Source organism: Chinchilla lanigera, unplaced genomic scaffold (assembly GCF_000276665.1).
Source record: "Chinchilla lanigera isolate Chin_1 unplaced genomic scaffold, ChiLan1.0 scaffold00050, whole genome shotgun sequence".
Lineage (NCBI taxonomy): Eukaryota > Metazoa > Chordata > Mammalia > Rodentia > Chinchillidae > Chinchilla > Chinchilla lanigera.
In genome coordinates, this window is record NW_004955451.1 from 1,942,082 (window position 1) to 1,957,672 (window position 15,591).

The 15,591-nt window shown below is 41.2% G+C and overlaps 1 protein-coding gene across 1 annotated transcript in view; it reads left to right on the forward strand.

Annotated features, from left to right (window-relative positions):
* Bcas3 (breast carcinoma amplified sequence 3) overlaps window positions 1-15,591 on the forward strand; it is a gene marked incomplete in the record, with an annotated part of 520,369 nt that overhangs the window by 12,225 nt on the left and 492,553 nt on the right. Inside the window, 2 exon segments of the mRNA XM_013519304.1 lie at window positions 2,144-2,219; window positions 7,082-7,188. Of these exon segments, the coding sequence (XP_013374758.1) occupies window positions 2,144-2,219; window positions 7,082-7,188 (183 nt within the window).

The window sequence follows — 15,591 nt, forward strand, 5'->3', positions numbered from 1 at the left end:
CCTCAGCCTCCCAAGTGCTGGGATTACAGGCATGTGCCGCTACACCCAGCTCAATAAGTTTATTTCTTTAAAAATTCTTTTTGGGGGGCTGGGGATGTAGCTCAGCAGCACAGCGCCTGCCTGGCAAGCGTGAGTTCATGAGTTTGATTCCCGGTACCAAAAGAAAAAAAATTTTTTTTTGTGCTGCTCGGTATTGAAACCACACTTGATTTTAGCCAAAAGGCCGAGAAGTGACCAGTATTAAAACCAAAGCCTCAGAAGTGGCAGGCAAGTGCTCTACCTCTTAGTTATAGTTCCAGCCCACAAATAAGTTCACCCATATTTATTTATTTATTGTATTTTGTTCATTGAGAAGGGTCTCCCCATGTAGTTCAGGCTGGCCATAAACTCACTATGTAGCCTTGCTGGCCTGCCTTAGCCTCCTGAGTGCTGGGATTACAGATGTGTACCACTACCTCAGCTAAATAAGATGAGGTTTTTTTTTTTTGTCTTTTTGAGACAGGGTCTCCGTATGCAGTTCAGGCTGACCTTGAGCTCACTTTATAGCCAAGGCTGGCCTTGAACTCGCAACGATCCTCCTTCCTCAGCCTCCCGAGTGCTGGGATTACAGGCATGCACCACTACGCCCAGCTAGGATGAATTTTTTGTTTTGTACTGGAAATCGAACTCAGGACCTCATGCTTGCCAGGAAAGTGCTGTACCGCTGAGCTATATCCTTGGCCCCCAAATAAGATTAATTTTTAAAAATGTTTTTGATGGTTCTTTTTTTTTTGGTCTTTTTGAGACAGGGTCTTGCTATGCAATTCAGGTTGTCCTTGAGCTCACTGTAGCCCAGGCTGGTCTCCAATTTGCCAAGATCCTCCTGCCTCAGCCTCCTGAGTGCTGTTTTAAAAAGACCAAAAAAAAAAAAAGAGGTTCTATGGATGTATATAATATTTTGGATAGTAAACCTAATATTAAGGTATTAGTGGTATTTCTGTCTTAGTGGTATTTCATTATATGAGATTGCTGGATGTGGTGGCGTATGCCTATAATCCCAGCGCTCAGGAGGCTGAGGCAGAAGGATCACTGTGAGTTCCAGGCAAGCCTGGACTACATAGTGAGACCCTGTCTTAAACCCCATCCCCCCAAAATTACATCTGACAGTAGTTTTAAAAAATTTGTTTTATTTTTGCAGTGCTAGATGCTGATCCCACGGCCTTTGCAATGAGCTATCTCGCCTTTATCTTTAAATTTTGAGTTGTCCAGGATGGACTTGAACTGGGGATCTTCCTGCATCAGTGTCCTGGAGTCCTGGGGTTACAGGCCTTTGCCACCATGCCAGCTCGTTTTTTGATACAACTTGTATTAAATACTGTGCATCAAACTGAATATCACTTGATGGTTGCAATGGAAGTTGCAGTTGTTTTGTAGGTATTCTAATTGCTTTTAAGTGCAATATATACATTCTTTTATTTGTTTGCTTTTCTATGTTTCTCAGACTGGCTTTGAACTTCCAGGCTCATGTGATCCTCCTGCCTTAGCCTACCAAATAGCTGTGGCTGTAGGTGTGTACTGGTGATCCTGGCTCTATACAGTCTTTTAAGTTTTTTAAATTAAAAAAGTGCTTTGTGGAAAGGTGATTCTTTTTGAATACTGACAGGTACTGTCAGCCCTTAATACCTACCCCTGTGAACCTTGTAGGCATGTAGGAGCCAGATAACACACGACTAAAGTAATAATCTTGGGAAGAGTAGGTATTGTGTAATTGCCTGATTAGAAGCATGGAAGAACTAGATTAAGGTAGCAGTTTTGCTCTTTTTTTCCTAAGCTTTCTTATTTGTTTACTAATGTGGGTGGTAGTTCAGTTTTTCGGTAGCCCTTTGAAATTGAGTTCATGCTTTATAGTAGAGTTTGATTGTTGTAGTTTGAGTTTCTGCAATTTTTAAAAATAGTTTAAAAACTCTTTAAAACGAAGTGGTCAGATTTGATATAAACATTCTTTGGGAGACATAATGTTCTGAGATGTGCTGTTTACCAAGATTCAGGACTGGTGGTGTTGGAGAGGGGTGGAATTGGCTTCGCTGAAGTCAGCCTTTGTTTCACGCCAGTGATAATAGAGCTGTAAAATGTTTTTATTCAAACATTTCTGTTTATTATGCAGGCTTACAGTGGAACACCTCTAACTGAAGAAAAGGAGAAAATTGTTTGGGTCAGATTTGAAAATGCAGATTTAAATGGTATGCTTTTAACACTTTTATTTTTCTTTAATCAGATCTTTTAACATTTTTGAACATGTGACATAAATGTTGTCTGGGCTTGACCTGAATCCTGACAGAGAACTCTTACTTTGGTCTCAGATTATTGGTAATTTTCAAGATAAATTCATTTTTCATTAAAAAGGAATGTCACCAACTATAGGTATTTCTTTAGAACTAATACTGTACAAGTTTGAAAGTAAGTATAACAGTGTGTAACCTTAAACTTAGTTAATACTTTCCCTCCCTCTCCCCTTTTTTTTTAGTATTAGGGGTTGAACTCAGGGTTTTTGGACTGAGCTATATCCCCCAGCCCTTTTATGTATTTATCAATTTTGAGACAGGGTCTCACTTAGGTAGCTCAGGCTGTGCTAGAGCTTGTGATCTTCCTGCCTCAGCCTCAGGACAGGTGTGTACCACTTTGCTGGGCTACAACAATTTAAAGATATTACTTGGCCTTATTTTGTATATTAAAATAAGACAATACTTCATTCCATAAAATAGAAGAAATACTCCTATGAGCTTAGCAGAGGAGCTTAACTTTATAGGCAAAAAAAGAGCTAAAGAAAGAACAAGCAACAAAAAGAAATTGGTCATTTTCAAATAACTTTCCTGGTTAGGTTGAAATAGGGAAACAGATAATAAAAAAATAGTTGAACCAGGAGGCTGAGTCAAGAGGATTACTGCAAGTTCAAGGCCCATCTGGGTTAAAGTTCAAAGCTAGCTTTTAGTCCCTGTTTTTTTTTTTTTTTTTTTTTTAAGGAAAAGAACAAAATGAAAAACGATTGCATTCAGAATTGGTTAATAGTAGGTTACTTTAGGTTACATTTTTGTGGTTGTTAATAAGAATTAAAGTGGGAGAATTAAGATCCCCATTGAAACTGGATGTTTAGGGAATTTGTCACCTCTCCTGGTTTCTGAGATGAGGTAACAGGTTTATTTTGATATTGTGAAACTTTTTATGAATGATACCACTTTGGTTTCTTGTCTGATACATTGGGGTCTAGTGTAGCAGCTTAGTCTAAAATAATGATGCCTGTAATTTTTATTTAGTGATAACTAAGTGTTGCTCATCTTAATTTACTTTATAAAGTTTCCTTCTTGGGAATACATGTTTGATGCTTGCTTTGTGGAGGTTTTCTTTCTCTTTTTTTTTGTGGTGCTAGGGATTTGAACCCAAGGCCTTTGCTCTCAGCTGTATCCCCAGGACCCTTCCCTTTTTTTCTAGAAAGGGTCTTGCCAAATTGCCCAATAAATAAAAAAATGTCTTTGAGATAAAACAGCACATGAAGATGTTGAAAAATGAAAAGCGTGGCTTCAGATCAGAAGTTAAAAATAAACTTTAAGGGCCAGGGATTTAGCTCAGTGGCATAAGTGCTGCCTGGCAAGCCCAAGGTCCTGAGTTCAATTCCTGGTACCAAAGGAAAAAAAAAAAAACTTTACGCAGGGTGTTGTGGTGCCCACCTGTAATCCTGGCATTTGTGAGCTGAGGCAGAGGGACCCGAAGTTTGATACCTGCCTGTGAAATTTAGTAAGAGCCTATTTCAAAACTGGAACAAAAGGGCTGGGGGTATAGCCCAGTGTGGAGGCCCTGAGTCCAGTCCCTAGTACTGCATAAACAAAAAACAATTTTCCTGACTTCTTAAAATTTAATACATGTTTGTAGTACAGACTGGTTACATTCATTGTGAGGAGATGTACATGTACATAATACATCTCAATTCTTTTTCTAAATCCCCTCCCAAAAAATAATTTAGAAGTGCAAAATGTGGCTAAGAGTGTAGCTTAGTGCTAGATGCTTAGTCAACACACATGAGGCTGTGAATTCAGTTCCTAGCACCAAAATAATAAATGTAAACAAAAGGAGCACTTCGAGTGTGCATGGAGTTCGGCACTAAGAGTGGATGCAGGAGGTTGTTTGGGCTTTTGGGCTCGCTGTGGCTGGTATGGGGTGGTGGTATGAGTGAAGAAAGCTGTTCCTGAGGACAGGGGTTGGTGCGATGCACCATCCCAGTGGAGGAGGATTGTGCTCCCTGACACCGCGGATGGCCTAGATAATGATGCATTTCACCAAAGTAGGGAACTCTGTGGGAGCATCACGCTTGGGAGGAAATCATCCTTGGAGTGGAATTTGAGCCCCTGAGCCATTTAAAACCTGTGTTGCAGGGGCTGGGGATTTAGCTCTGCGGCACAGCGCCTGCCTGGCAAGCGCAAGGTTGTGAGTTCAATTCCTGCTACTGGAAAAAAACTAAAACCTGTGTTGCCTTAGTGTCTGTCACTGGCAGATCCGAAAGCAGTGGGTGGGATGAGATAGTGTATATGGTGAGAAGAAGAGAGTTTGCACATTAGTCGTGAAGAACTCCAACATCAGAGCTGAGGGTGGAGCTCAGTGGCAGAGTGGGTGCTGCATGCATAAGGCCCTGAGTTCAGATCTGACACACTGCAAAGCAAATGGCATTTTGGAACTAGGTAGGCAAGTAGCTAGCAGACAAGGTGGGGGAGGAATGACCAGAGGGCTTGGTGTTAGGGCAGGCTTAGCCCTGGAAAATCAAGAGGGGAATGGTGTGCTTTGGTTATAGCTGCAGAGGAATATGATAAGATGTACTTGAACAATATCGGTGGGGTTTAATAACTTGGAGATCATTGGTGAGGAGAGTAAAAGTCACCTGGGAGGAAGGCTGCGAGTAGAAACCATTATAAAGTGGGTTTGAGGTGAATGTAGGTAGAGAATGACACGACAGTGCAAACTGCTCAAGAAACTTGGCTGCTAGGAGGAGAGGAGGGTGCCGAGGCCGAGGGAGAAGGACATGGATTGGTTTGATTTAAGAAGTTTAAAAATGTATTGTGCGAGAATATCATGATAAATTACATAAAATGAATGAATGAGGTTTTATAAATCATGTGCCTGTATAATTATCACCTAAAAAATAGAAAGTTGCTACTTAGTTGCTTTTTAATTTTATGTGAGTAGAATTTTTCAGTATAGCTGGGAGTGGTGGTTGCAAGCCTGCAAACCTTATGATGTGGGAAGCTGGGGTGGAAGGACTGTGAGTTTGAGGCCAGCCTGGCTGACAGTGAAATCCTATCTCAAAAAAACAAAAAAGATTTAATATAGTAGTGTTTTGTGTCTGACTTTATTATGTCTGTGAAATTCATCTGTTAGAATGTATAGTAGTAACCTATTCTTTTTCTGTGCTGAATAGTATTTCATCGTATCGGTATATCATACTGTTTGATCAGTCTCCTGTTAGTGGACATTTGGGTTACTTATATCTTTTGGCTGTTCACAAATAATTCTTTTTTTTTCTGTCTTCTTGAGACAGGGTCTCGCTATGCAGTTCAGGCTGGCCTTGAGCTCATTGTGTTGCCTAGGCTGGTTTCCAACTCTCAGCCATCCTCCTGCCTCAGCCTCCTGAGCGCTGGGCTTACAGGCATGTGCCACCACAACCAGCATACCAATAATTCTGCTGTAAATATTTTTGTGCATATCTTTTGGTGCATATGTGCTCAGATTTCTAATGACTATATACCCAGAGTAGAACTATTTGGTCAAAATGTATGTGCATCTGTAACCTAAGTGCATATTACTAAACCTTTTTTTTTCTTTTTTGTATTTTTGAGACAGAATCTCCTCATGTATTCCAGGCTGGCTTTGAATTTGAGATCCTCCTGCCTTAGCCTGCATTGTGAGGATTGCAGTCTTGTGCCATCACACCTAGCCCTAAATTTTTTTTTAAAGTGGTCCTCCTGATTCACATTCAGCAGTGATAAGTGGCTGCTGCTGCTGCTGCTGCTCCTGCTCCTGCTCCTCCTTCTTCTCCTGCCTTTTTTTTTTTTGGTACTGAGAATTGAACATCTATTGTGTAAGCTATCATGCAAGAATATGATCTTCACACTGAGCTATATCCACAGCCTTTTTTATTTTTATTTTGAGACAGGGTCTTGCTAAGTCACTGAGTTGCCAGACGGGTCTTGAGTTTTCTATCCTCCTGCCTCAGCCTCCTGGCATGCTGAGTTTAGGCAAGCACCACCCCCACACTCAGCTGAGTAAACAACTTCTAAGGCACATCTGTCACTGGTTTTAATTAGCACTTCTCTGATTGCAAGTGATGTTGAGGTGTGTTTCCTGTTTACCTTTGAATATCTTTCTTACTGAAGGTCTTTTATGTGTGTCTTCCCTAGTTTTCATAACTGGATAGGTATCTTTCTCATACTGATACTTATTGATTTAGTGGTACTAGGAATTGAACCCTGGGCCTCATACACACTTGGCAAGGACACTAGCACTGAGCTACGTCTCCAGCCTCTGTTGTGTACCCCTCCACCCAGCCTAGGAGTGATGAGTGACATCCCCTGCCCTTTTTAGTTTTGAGATAGTGTCTCACTAAACTGGCCAGGCTGGCCTTGATTTGTGATTACAGCTGTGGCCCACCATGCCCAGATGTGGGTTTTTTCCCCCCTCGTGGTGCTAAGAATTGAACCCAGAGTCTTTGGGCTGAACTACATCCCCAGCCTGTTTTTTTTTAATGTTTTACTTCGAGGCAGAGTCTCATTAAGTGACTAATTGCCCAGGCTGGGCTTGATTTTATGGTCTTCCTGCCTCAGCCTCCCAAGTAGATGGGATTATTGGCATGTACCATCATGCCTGGCAGCACAGTTGTTTTCTTGATTGATATTGTGTCTTTTACAGTTTCTTGATATTGTGATCTTGATATTTCTTGATATTTCTTGATCTTGTTTCTTGATTTACAGTTTCTTGATTGATATTGTGTCTTTTACAGTTGTTTTCTTGATTGATATTGTGTCTTTTACAGTTTCCTCTTTGTGATTTAATTCTAACACAGATACATCAAGAAATCTGGAATTTCATGAAATACATAGCACTGGGAATGAGCCACCATTGCTGGTTATGATTGGCTACAGTGATGGAATGCAGGTCTGGAGCATCCCTGTAAGTATAAATGGGATCGAGCCGCTAAAAACTCCTTCCCCGAGTGGGAGCTTATGTGAAGTCTGGAGAGACGGCCGTACGTCTGTGGTCCTGTCTACTTACTTTATAAATGGCTCTGCTGTTGTATAGCGTTAGCAAGGCTTGGGGAAACGGGGGTAAGTGGCAAGTCAGAGATACTCTCACTGAGTACTGAAGTGGGTCAGAATTGTGCTGATCACATACCCACGAGGGACTGGCCCCTTGCTCCTTGGTCCTTGGTTGTTGGTGCCCTTGATGGAAGATTTCGGTCAAGATATGTACAGTAGTACCCCATGCAGAAGTGTGGGTAGAACTTATCGTAAAGCAGGTGGAGAGTTATGCCTTCACGTGAGAAGGTGGGCGGTGTTGCAGTGACATCTGCGCTGAGTTGGATACCTTTTTATATACACAAAAGTTACTCCTGGGCTGTCAGGAGCGGTGGCATGGGCCTGTAATCATAGCATTTGGGAGGCTGAGGCACGAGGATTGCCTTGAGTTCAAGGCTAGCCTAGGCTACATGGTGAGATCCTGTCTCAAAAAACCAAAAGGAAAGAAAAAAAGAATCATTGATCCTGTGGTTAAGGGAGCTATGGTCATTTTGATGCTTATGGACTCACAACCTTGCGCTTGCCAGGCAGGCGCTGTGCCGCTGAGCTAAATCCCCAGCCCCCTGGAATGTCAGTGTCTTAAAAATGTCTTTCTTGTTTTTTCAGATGGTCAGGGTTCTGCCAGGGGCTTTAATCTTTCTTTTCTTTTTCCTTTTTGTTCTTTTAAGTCTTTTTGAGACTGAGTCTCGCTATGCAGTTCAGGCTGGCCTTGAGTTCATTTTGTAGCCCAGGCTGACCTTGAACTCACAGCGATCCTCCTGTCTCAGCCTCCTGAGTGCTGGGACTACAGGCGTGCGCCACCATACTTGGCAATCTTTATTTTTTCTTTACTTGTTTGGAAGTCATAACCTTTCATTCTTTTTTTTTTTTTTAATCTTTTTGGGACAGGGTTTCCCTGTATAGCCCAGGCTGGCCTTGAACTCACCTTGGCCTCTTGAGTGTGAGGATTATAGGCATATGCCGTCATGCTCGGCCTCAGGGCATTAAAATTTAGGAAGGAAATTTGTGAAAGAAAAAGTGCTAATCTATTTTTTTTTTCTTATACTGGGAATCAAACTTGGGACCTTGTGCTTGCCAGGCAGGCGCTGTGCCGCTGAGCCAGATGCCCAGCCCAAAAGTGCTAATCTAAGTCAAATCTCAGCCCAAGGTGTGAAAGTCTTTAAATAACGTTCCCCTTTCTGGTACCATGGGTCACAGGCTCTGGTCCTCAGGAATGCTTGTGCAGGGATTGGCAGGAACGTACACAACGTCATTGTGCTCTGTGGGGTCACTGTGGGTCCGAAATCTAACGTCATTATAAATGTGTTACACACGGAGCGTGCTGCTTCTGCACTCAACTCTAGTGGGCTGTGCATGTCATTGTAGACCCGCCTTTGTCTCTCAGGGCCAGCTACCTGCCTAATACTATCTCCTAAGTGGAGATTGTTATTTTCCCCATTTTATAGAAGCGTATGGAAAGTTTTTGATTTTTTTTTTTTTTTGGTGTTAGGAATCAAACTCAAGACCTCACACTTGTGAGATAGGGTCTCAGTATGTGGTGTAGCCCAGGCTGAATTTGTAATCCTCCTAGATAGTACCACTGTGCCTTGTTTACCACTCTGCCTCCTTAGAGCGTTTTTATGTTGTTGTTTTTTTTTTTTTAATTTTAATTTTTTTGTGTTTTTGAGACAGGATCTTGCTATGCAGTTCAGGCTGTCCTTGTGTTGACTTTGTAGCCCAGGCTGGTCTCGAACTTGCAACAATCCTCCTGCCTCAGCCTCCTGAGTACTGGGATTACAGGTGTGCACCACTGCGCTCATCTTCTTGATCCATTCACTGGTTGATGGGCACTTGGGCTGTTTTGAAGATTTAGCTGTTACAAACTGTGTCATTGTAAAGTGAGTGTATTTCTCACTGTGGTATGATTCTTTTAATTCTTTCAGGAAGATACCAAGAAGGGAAATAGCTGGGTCATATTGAACCTCTAGTTTTAGATTTTTGAGGAATCTCCACACTGATGTCCATAGTGGTTGCATCAGTCTACACTCCCACCAACAGTGGAGAAAATTCAGTTGTGTAGTTGGATACAAAATTGACACTCAAAAATTAATAGCATTCCTGTACATAAATAAAAAACTCACACAGAGGGAAATTAGAGAAACCACACCTTTCACAATAGCATCAAAAAACATGAAATACTTAGGAATCAATCTAACAAAGGAAGTAAAAGATTTTTAGATTGAAACTTACAGGAATGAAGAGGAGACTGAAAAGGATATCAGAAAGTGGAAAGATATCCTTATTCTTGGATAGGAAGAACCAACATGGTGAATGACCATACTTCCAAAACTTTGCACAGATTTAATAGAGTCTCAACAAAATACCAATAGCATATCTCACAGAGTTAAAGAAAGCCATCCAAAAATTTATTTGGAACTAGAAGAGACCTAAAATATGCAAAAGTAACTCTGGGCAACAAAGACAAGGCAGGGGACATCACAATCCCAGACTTGAAATTATACCACAAAGCTACTGTAATAAAAAGTGTGGGACTGGCAAAAAACAGACCTGAGCATCAGTGGAAGAGATTAGAAGATGCAGAAACAACTCCAGAAAGACTCAGTCACCTTATTTTTGACAAAGGAGCCAAACACCTTTACTGGAAAGAAGATAGCCTCTTTAATAAATGGTTCTGGAAAAACTGGCTTTCCACATGCCAGAGCCTAAAACTAGACCCATATTTCTCACTACGCACTGAACTAAAATCGAAGTGGATCAGAGATGGCAATATAAAACCAGAAATACAGCTGAAGTACATGTTAAGACCCTCTCAAACAAAATAGAGAAAAACAGAAATATAAAATCTGCTGAAAGAGAGAATAGGTAGAACTCTTGAAGACATAGGTGTAGGCAAAATCCTGATCACATGGGAAATGTTACAAAGAATTAACAATTTGGATCTCATCTTATTAAAAAGCTTTGCACACCAAAAGAAGCCACCAACAGAGTGAAGAAATCACCAACAGAGTAAAGAGACAACCATAGAGTGGGGAAAAAAATTTTTTTTTGAGTCAGGGTCTCACTATGTAGTTCATGGTGGCCTTGAACTCACTGTGTAGCCCATGCTAGCCTCGAATTTGCAGTGTTCTTCCTGCCTCAGCCTCCTGAGGGCTGAGATTACAGGTGTTCAGCACCACATCTGGCCATAGCTGTACCTTTTTTTTGCCCATTAAAAAGTTCAGCCAGGTATAATCTGGGAGGCTGAGGCAAGTGGATTACAAATTGGAATCGGTCTGAAACAAACAAAATAAAACAAAAACAAAAACAAGATCTAAACTCCTTGAATTTTGTACTTGACTTGGTTAGACAGTTGGATTAGGATTTTGAGATCAGTGTGGGTTAAATAGAGACAGCCTTTCACAAAACAAAATAAAATAAAACAACACCCTCCCCACCCCCAAACAAACATTTAGCTGCATCCCAACCACTGCAAAAATTGAATTCTATTTATTTTTAACTTTTAAAAGTTTTATTGCTGGGCGTGGTGGCACACCCCTGTAATCCCAGCACTCAGGAGGCTGAGGCAGGAGGATCGTTGTGAGTTCGAGACCAGCCTGGGCTACAAAATGAGCTCAAGGTCATCCTGAACTGTGTAGTGAGACCCTGTCTCAAAAAGACCAAAAAAAAAAGGAAAAAGTTTTATTAGTACATGTTTTCAGTATTAGCAGTTTACAGTCGTCTTGGGTGGTGGGTACAAAGTACATACTATAGCTTGTTTCTTTTTTTTAATCCTTCCCCTCCCCAACATTGAATTTTAAAAGCCGCAGCAGAACTGTAAATATAGTGATTTTGTTTCTTACTATAGTCAGACCTTGGTACTTGAGTGCTTTGAGACACGCTGAACTTGGTCCTCCACGCATTTTGATGTGAGAATTTTGCCCAGGACTCCCACATTGTTTTGGACTCAGTGTACGAGCTGGAACTTGTTGATGTCGACCTTCCAGACAAAACAATTTGTTTGATGCTTGTCAGTTTTGGTTCTCATGGTGGCTGCAAGAGCCAGCCAACTACTACTGCTGTACTAAGGTACCAGTGTGTAAGAAAGGGGCGGGAGGGGCAGACTTGGTTGGAAAGGTAGTGTGTGATTTCTAAAATGAGCTGTAACTGGTTGCAACAAAGTGCAGGAAGTGTGTGTCTTTTTGGAAGCCTGTTGTCATTTGCCACTGTAGATCATGTAACCATGTTTTTGTAGTTTGTAGAAATATCTGGGCTACATTGAAATTAAAATAATTTTAAAGAGCTGGGTGTGGTGGTATGCACCCTGTAATCCAGCACTCAGGAGGCTGAAGCAGGAGGATCGCTGCAAATGTGAGGTCAGCAGTCTCAAAAAGATTTTTTTAAAAAGTAGTTGGTTCTTCATTAAAAAATCTTTTAGAAAGAATATCTAGTTGGAGGGAGTTATTTATGACAGTGAGTATATTTTAGATATTATACAGTAATTGATTGTCCTTACTACTTTTACTTGGGTGCTAGAAATTCAACCCAGGGTCTTGCACATGCTAACCATGGCTCTACCTCTGAGCTCCACCCAGCCGTAGGGTCTTAAATTTTCAGGGAGGAGATGTGAGTTGTGGGATGAGAAGTTCACCTTAATCCTTTTTTTTTGTTTGTTGTTTTTTTTTGCGTTTGGTGCCGGGAATCGAACTCATGATCTCCTGCTTGCCAGGCAGGTGCTGCGCTGCTGCGCTATGTCCCTGGCCCCCCCGCTTTTTTCCACCTTAATCTTTTAACTATCAGTGGCTCACTGAAGATCTTTTAGTAACAGATTTTTTTTTTCTTTTTGTGATGCTGGGGATTGAACCAGGGTCTCATGCTCGGCACCTCTGTCAGCAGCTACACCCCAGTCTGCAATAGATACATTGTAAAAAATGTCTTTAATAAACACTGGGTTCCCCTCTTAGGAATAGAAAATACAGAAAAATTGAATCGTTATGAGTCAGCTAAGAGTCAGTTGCACTGTTGTCTAATTTTTTTTTTTTTTGGTACTAGGGATGAACCCAGGGCTTTTGCACCGAGCTATACCCGCAGCCCTTATTTTATTTTTTATTTTGAGATAGGGTCTTGCTAAGTTGTCCAGGTGTTCTGGAGCTTGCAGTCCTCCTGCCTCAGCCTCCCAGCATAGTGGGATGACAGGTGTATGCCATCATGCTTGGGTCCATTATTATGTAAATGTTAGATGTTGAGAGCCTAAAATAAGTTTATTGTAAGGGGATTACAGAAAGCCTTGGTGAGTGATAGGGCATTTAGAAGGGAAGGAGTTGTCAGAAACAGATTTAAGGTTTTGAGCTGAGGACTGCTGTTGCCTGGGAGATGAGATGGCATCATTTTAGAAGATATATAATTTGATTATTCAGCTTACCCTTACATTATGTTAAAAATTATGTGAAGCCAAAGTGTCACTGTATACTGTTTTCTTATAGGTAATGAGAGGTTCTCATTTAAAGTCAAGGTAGAGGGCTTCTACAACGGAGTTTTCATACCTTTTGCTGTCTGTTGAAGTGGCTGCTTAGGGTTCACGTCTACTTCTGAGAAAGTGTGCAAGTACTGTGTGTATTTATCCGACAGGGTCTCACTGAGTGTAGTCTGAACTCATTCTCACTGCATAGCCCAGACTGGCCTTGGAACTCATGATCCTCTTGCCTAAGTTTCCCGAGTGCCGGGATTACAGGCATTTGCCGCCATGCCTGGCTAAAACTTGAAGTGAAATCATGAAAATATATTCATCACAGCACTTGGAAGATGGCCACTGTGTGAAATAGTATATTTTAGCTTAAAAGTTAATGTTTGTAGCCAGGTGTGCGGCTGCATGCCTGTAATCCTAGCTAGTTGAGAGGCTGAGGTAGGAAGATTTTCCCGGCCTGGGAAATTTAGCAAGTGAGTGAGACCCCATCTCAGCAAAGAAAAAAAAAGTTGTGTGTGGTGGAGCACATTTATAATCCCAGCACATAGGAGGCTGAGGTAGGAGGATCAGTACAAATTCAAAGCTATCTCCTTCTTTCCCTTCTCTTTTTGTATATATGTATACGCAGGATAGTTAACACAGGTGTTCTACTGTCCTGTATTTCCTTGCTGAAAGAAACTGTCAGTGAGGCATTGGTTGATTAGCTTTGTATGTCTATATGTGTTTTCATGAGAAACTACATTGAAGATATCAATATATAATACAATAAGCATTGTTAATTCCCTACCACTCTGCTTGTAACTCTGTAATGTCTGTACTGATCCTTTGCTATTTTGTAAAACGTTGTCTATCTGTTAGTATTTTCCTCCTTTTATTTCTAAAATTAAAAAAAAAAACAAAAACAAATTCAAAGCTAGCCAGAGCTACATAGTGAGTTTAAAGCTACCCTGAACTACATAGTGAGACTTTGTCTTAAAAAAAAAAAGCAAAAGAAGGCCTGGGGTTGTAGCTCAGTGTGAATGACCTTGGTTCAACCTCCAGTATGGAAGAGGATGAAGGATAGGTAGTTAAAGTTTGTGTTCTCTTAGAGCATTGTGTGTGTGTACTTCAATTATTTGACACTAGGTGTCGCTAACACATTGGTCTATGAAAAGTGTAGCTGTTTCAGGAAATTTTTGCCCTAAAGCTTTCAGTGTAGCTTTTACTCACTAAAAGCTTTAGAACAGACATGCAAGAGCATATTCGAGGTAAATAACAGTCAGTGTATTATTTATTAGAAGTTGGGTGCCAGTAGGTGTTGCCGTGTTAGGATTTTTATACAGGGAACACTTTTTATAGATTTCATTTGGAAATAATATAATGTTAGGGATTTGACTCTATGGGTAAGTAGAAAATATTTGGGGCCCAATCAAAAAAGTACTTTTCTTGAGAATACTTACATATTTTGTTTGTCCTGTTCTCTTTGTACTGGAAAAAGGAGAAATGGGCGGCTCTTTAGTCATCTCCAGTGGAAGCGTTGTTGTGTCACGAGGTGGCTGAAGCACAGGTGAAGCACAAGTGAAGAAAGCTAGTGCAGTAACTTCTAGAATCTGCCCGGCTCAGGGGACACATTTTTCCTTCTTCTCTGTGGTACTGGGGATGATCCCAGGGCCTTTCCACCGAGCTACATCCTCAGCCCAGGTTTTTGTTTTGAGACAGGCTCTTGCTCAGTAGGTAAGTGGCCTGGGCTGGGCTAGAGCTTGGACTCTCCTGCTTTGTTCTTCTGTCTTTTGCTCTTGCAGTGGCATTGTATGATTTTTATTGATTTGACATAGGCAGTAGATATTACATGAATTGAAATTCATTCTAAATTAGAATCTTGCTGGGTGTGGTGATGCCTGCCTGCAATTCCAGCGCTCGGGAGGCTGAGGCAGGAGAATTGCCGTGAATTTGAGGCCAGTCAGGATTGCATAAGCAAGTTCAAGGCCAGCCTGCACTACATAGTGAGACTCTGTCTCAAAAAAAAACACAAAAAAATAGAATCTTGTTTGATTTTTTTTTTTTACTTTAATATATTATTTGGAACATGTGAAATTATGAGTCTCTGAATACAAATTTTTTGGTAGCTTTTATTGAACATAACATTGAGTAATGTTCTGTGTAATGTTACCATCACATAGTTGGGAACCTCACAGCTCTCACCACTTCCCTAAGGGCTCTATTTTCTGTGTATCCCCAGATAACTACTGTTCTGTCTTTTGTCTCCAGAGATTTTTCTTTTTTCTTTTTGGCAGTACTAGGGATTGAACGAAGGGTGCTCTGCCACTGGATTGTATCCCCAGCCTGCTGGTATTTTTCACATTTGGAAATGTGGTCTTGCTAAGGCACTAAGTTACCAAGTCTGGCTTAAACTAGAAATTCTACTCTCTCAGCCTCCCAGAGTGCTGGGATTATAGGTGTGTACTGCCAGACCTGGAGGGGTTAATATTTTCAGTGGGAAATTTCCCGAGATTATAAGGCCTAAGAATAGACAAATGCAGATTAATGTATGTTTGTGAGTTATCGTTAGCACTGTTGATGCTTCCAACCAGATGATGCTTTGTTGTTAGGAGCGGTGGTGTACATTGGAGGATATAGGTACAGAAGCAGTTAGAGCAGCTGTAGCCTCTGTCTACTAGGCAAGTGCTCTACCTCTGAGCTACCCCCTGGCCCTGTATCCTCTGTCTACTAGATAGGACAGACAGCGCCTTGAGGGTAGTGGCCAGAAATGACTCCAGAGATTGCCAAGGGGCCCATGGTTGTAAACCTTCCTGGCTGAGTGCTATTGCTGTAAAGTAAATGCTGTGAAATATATATATA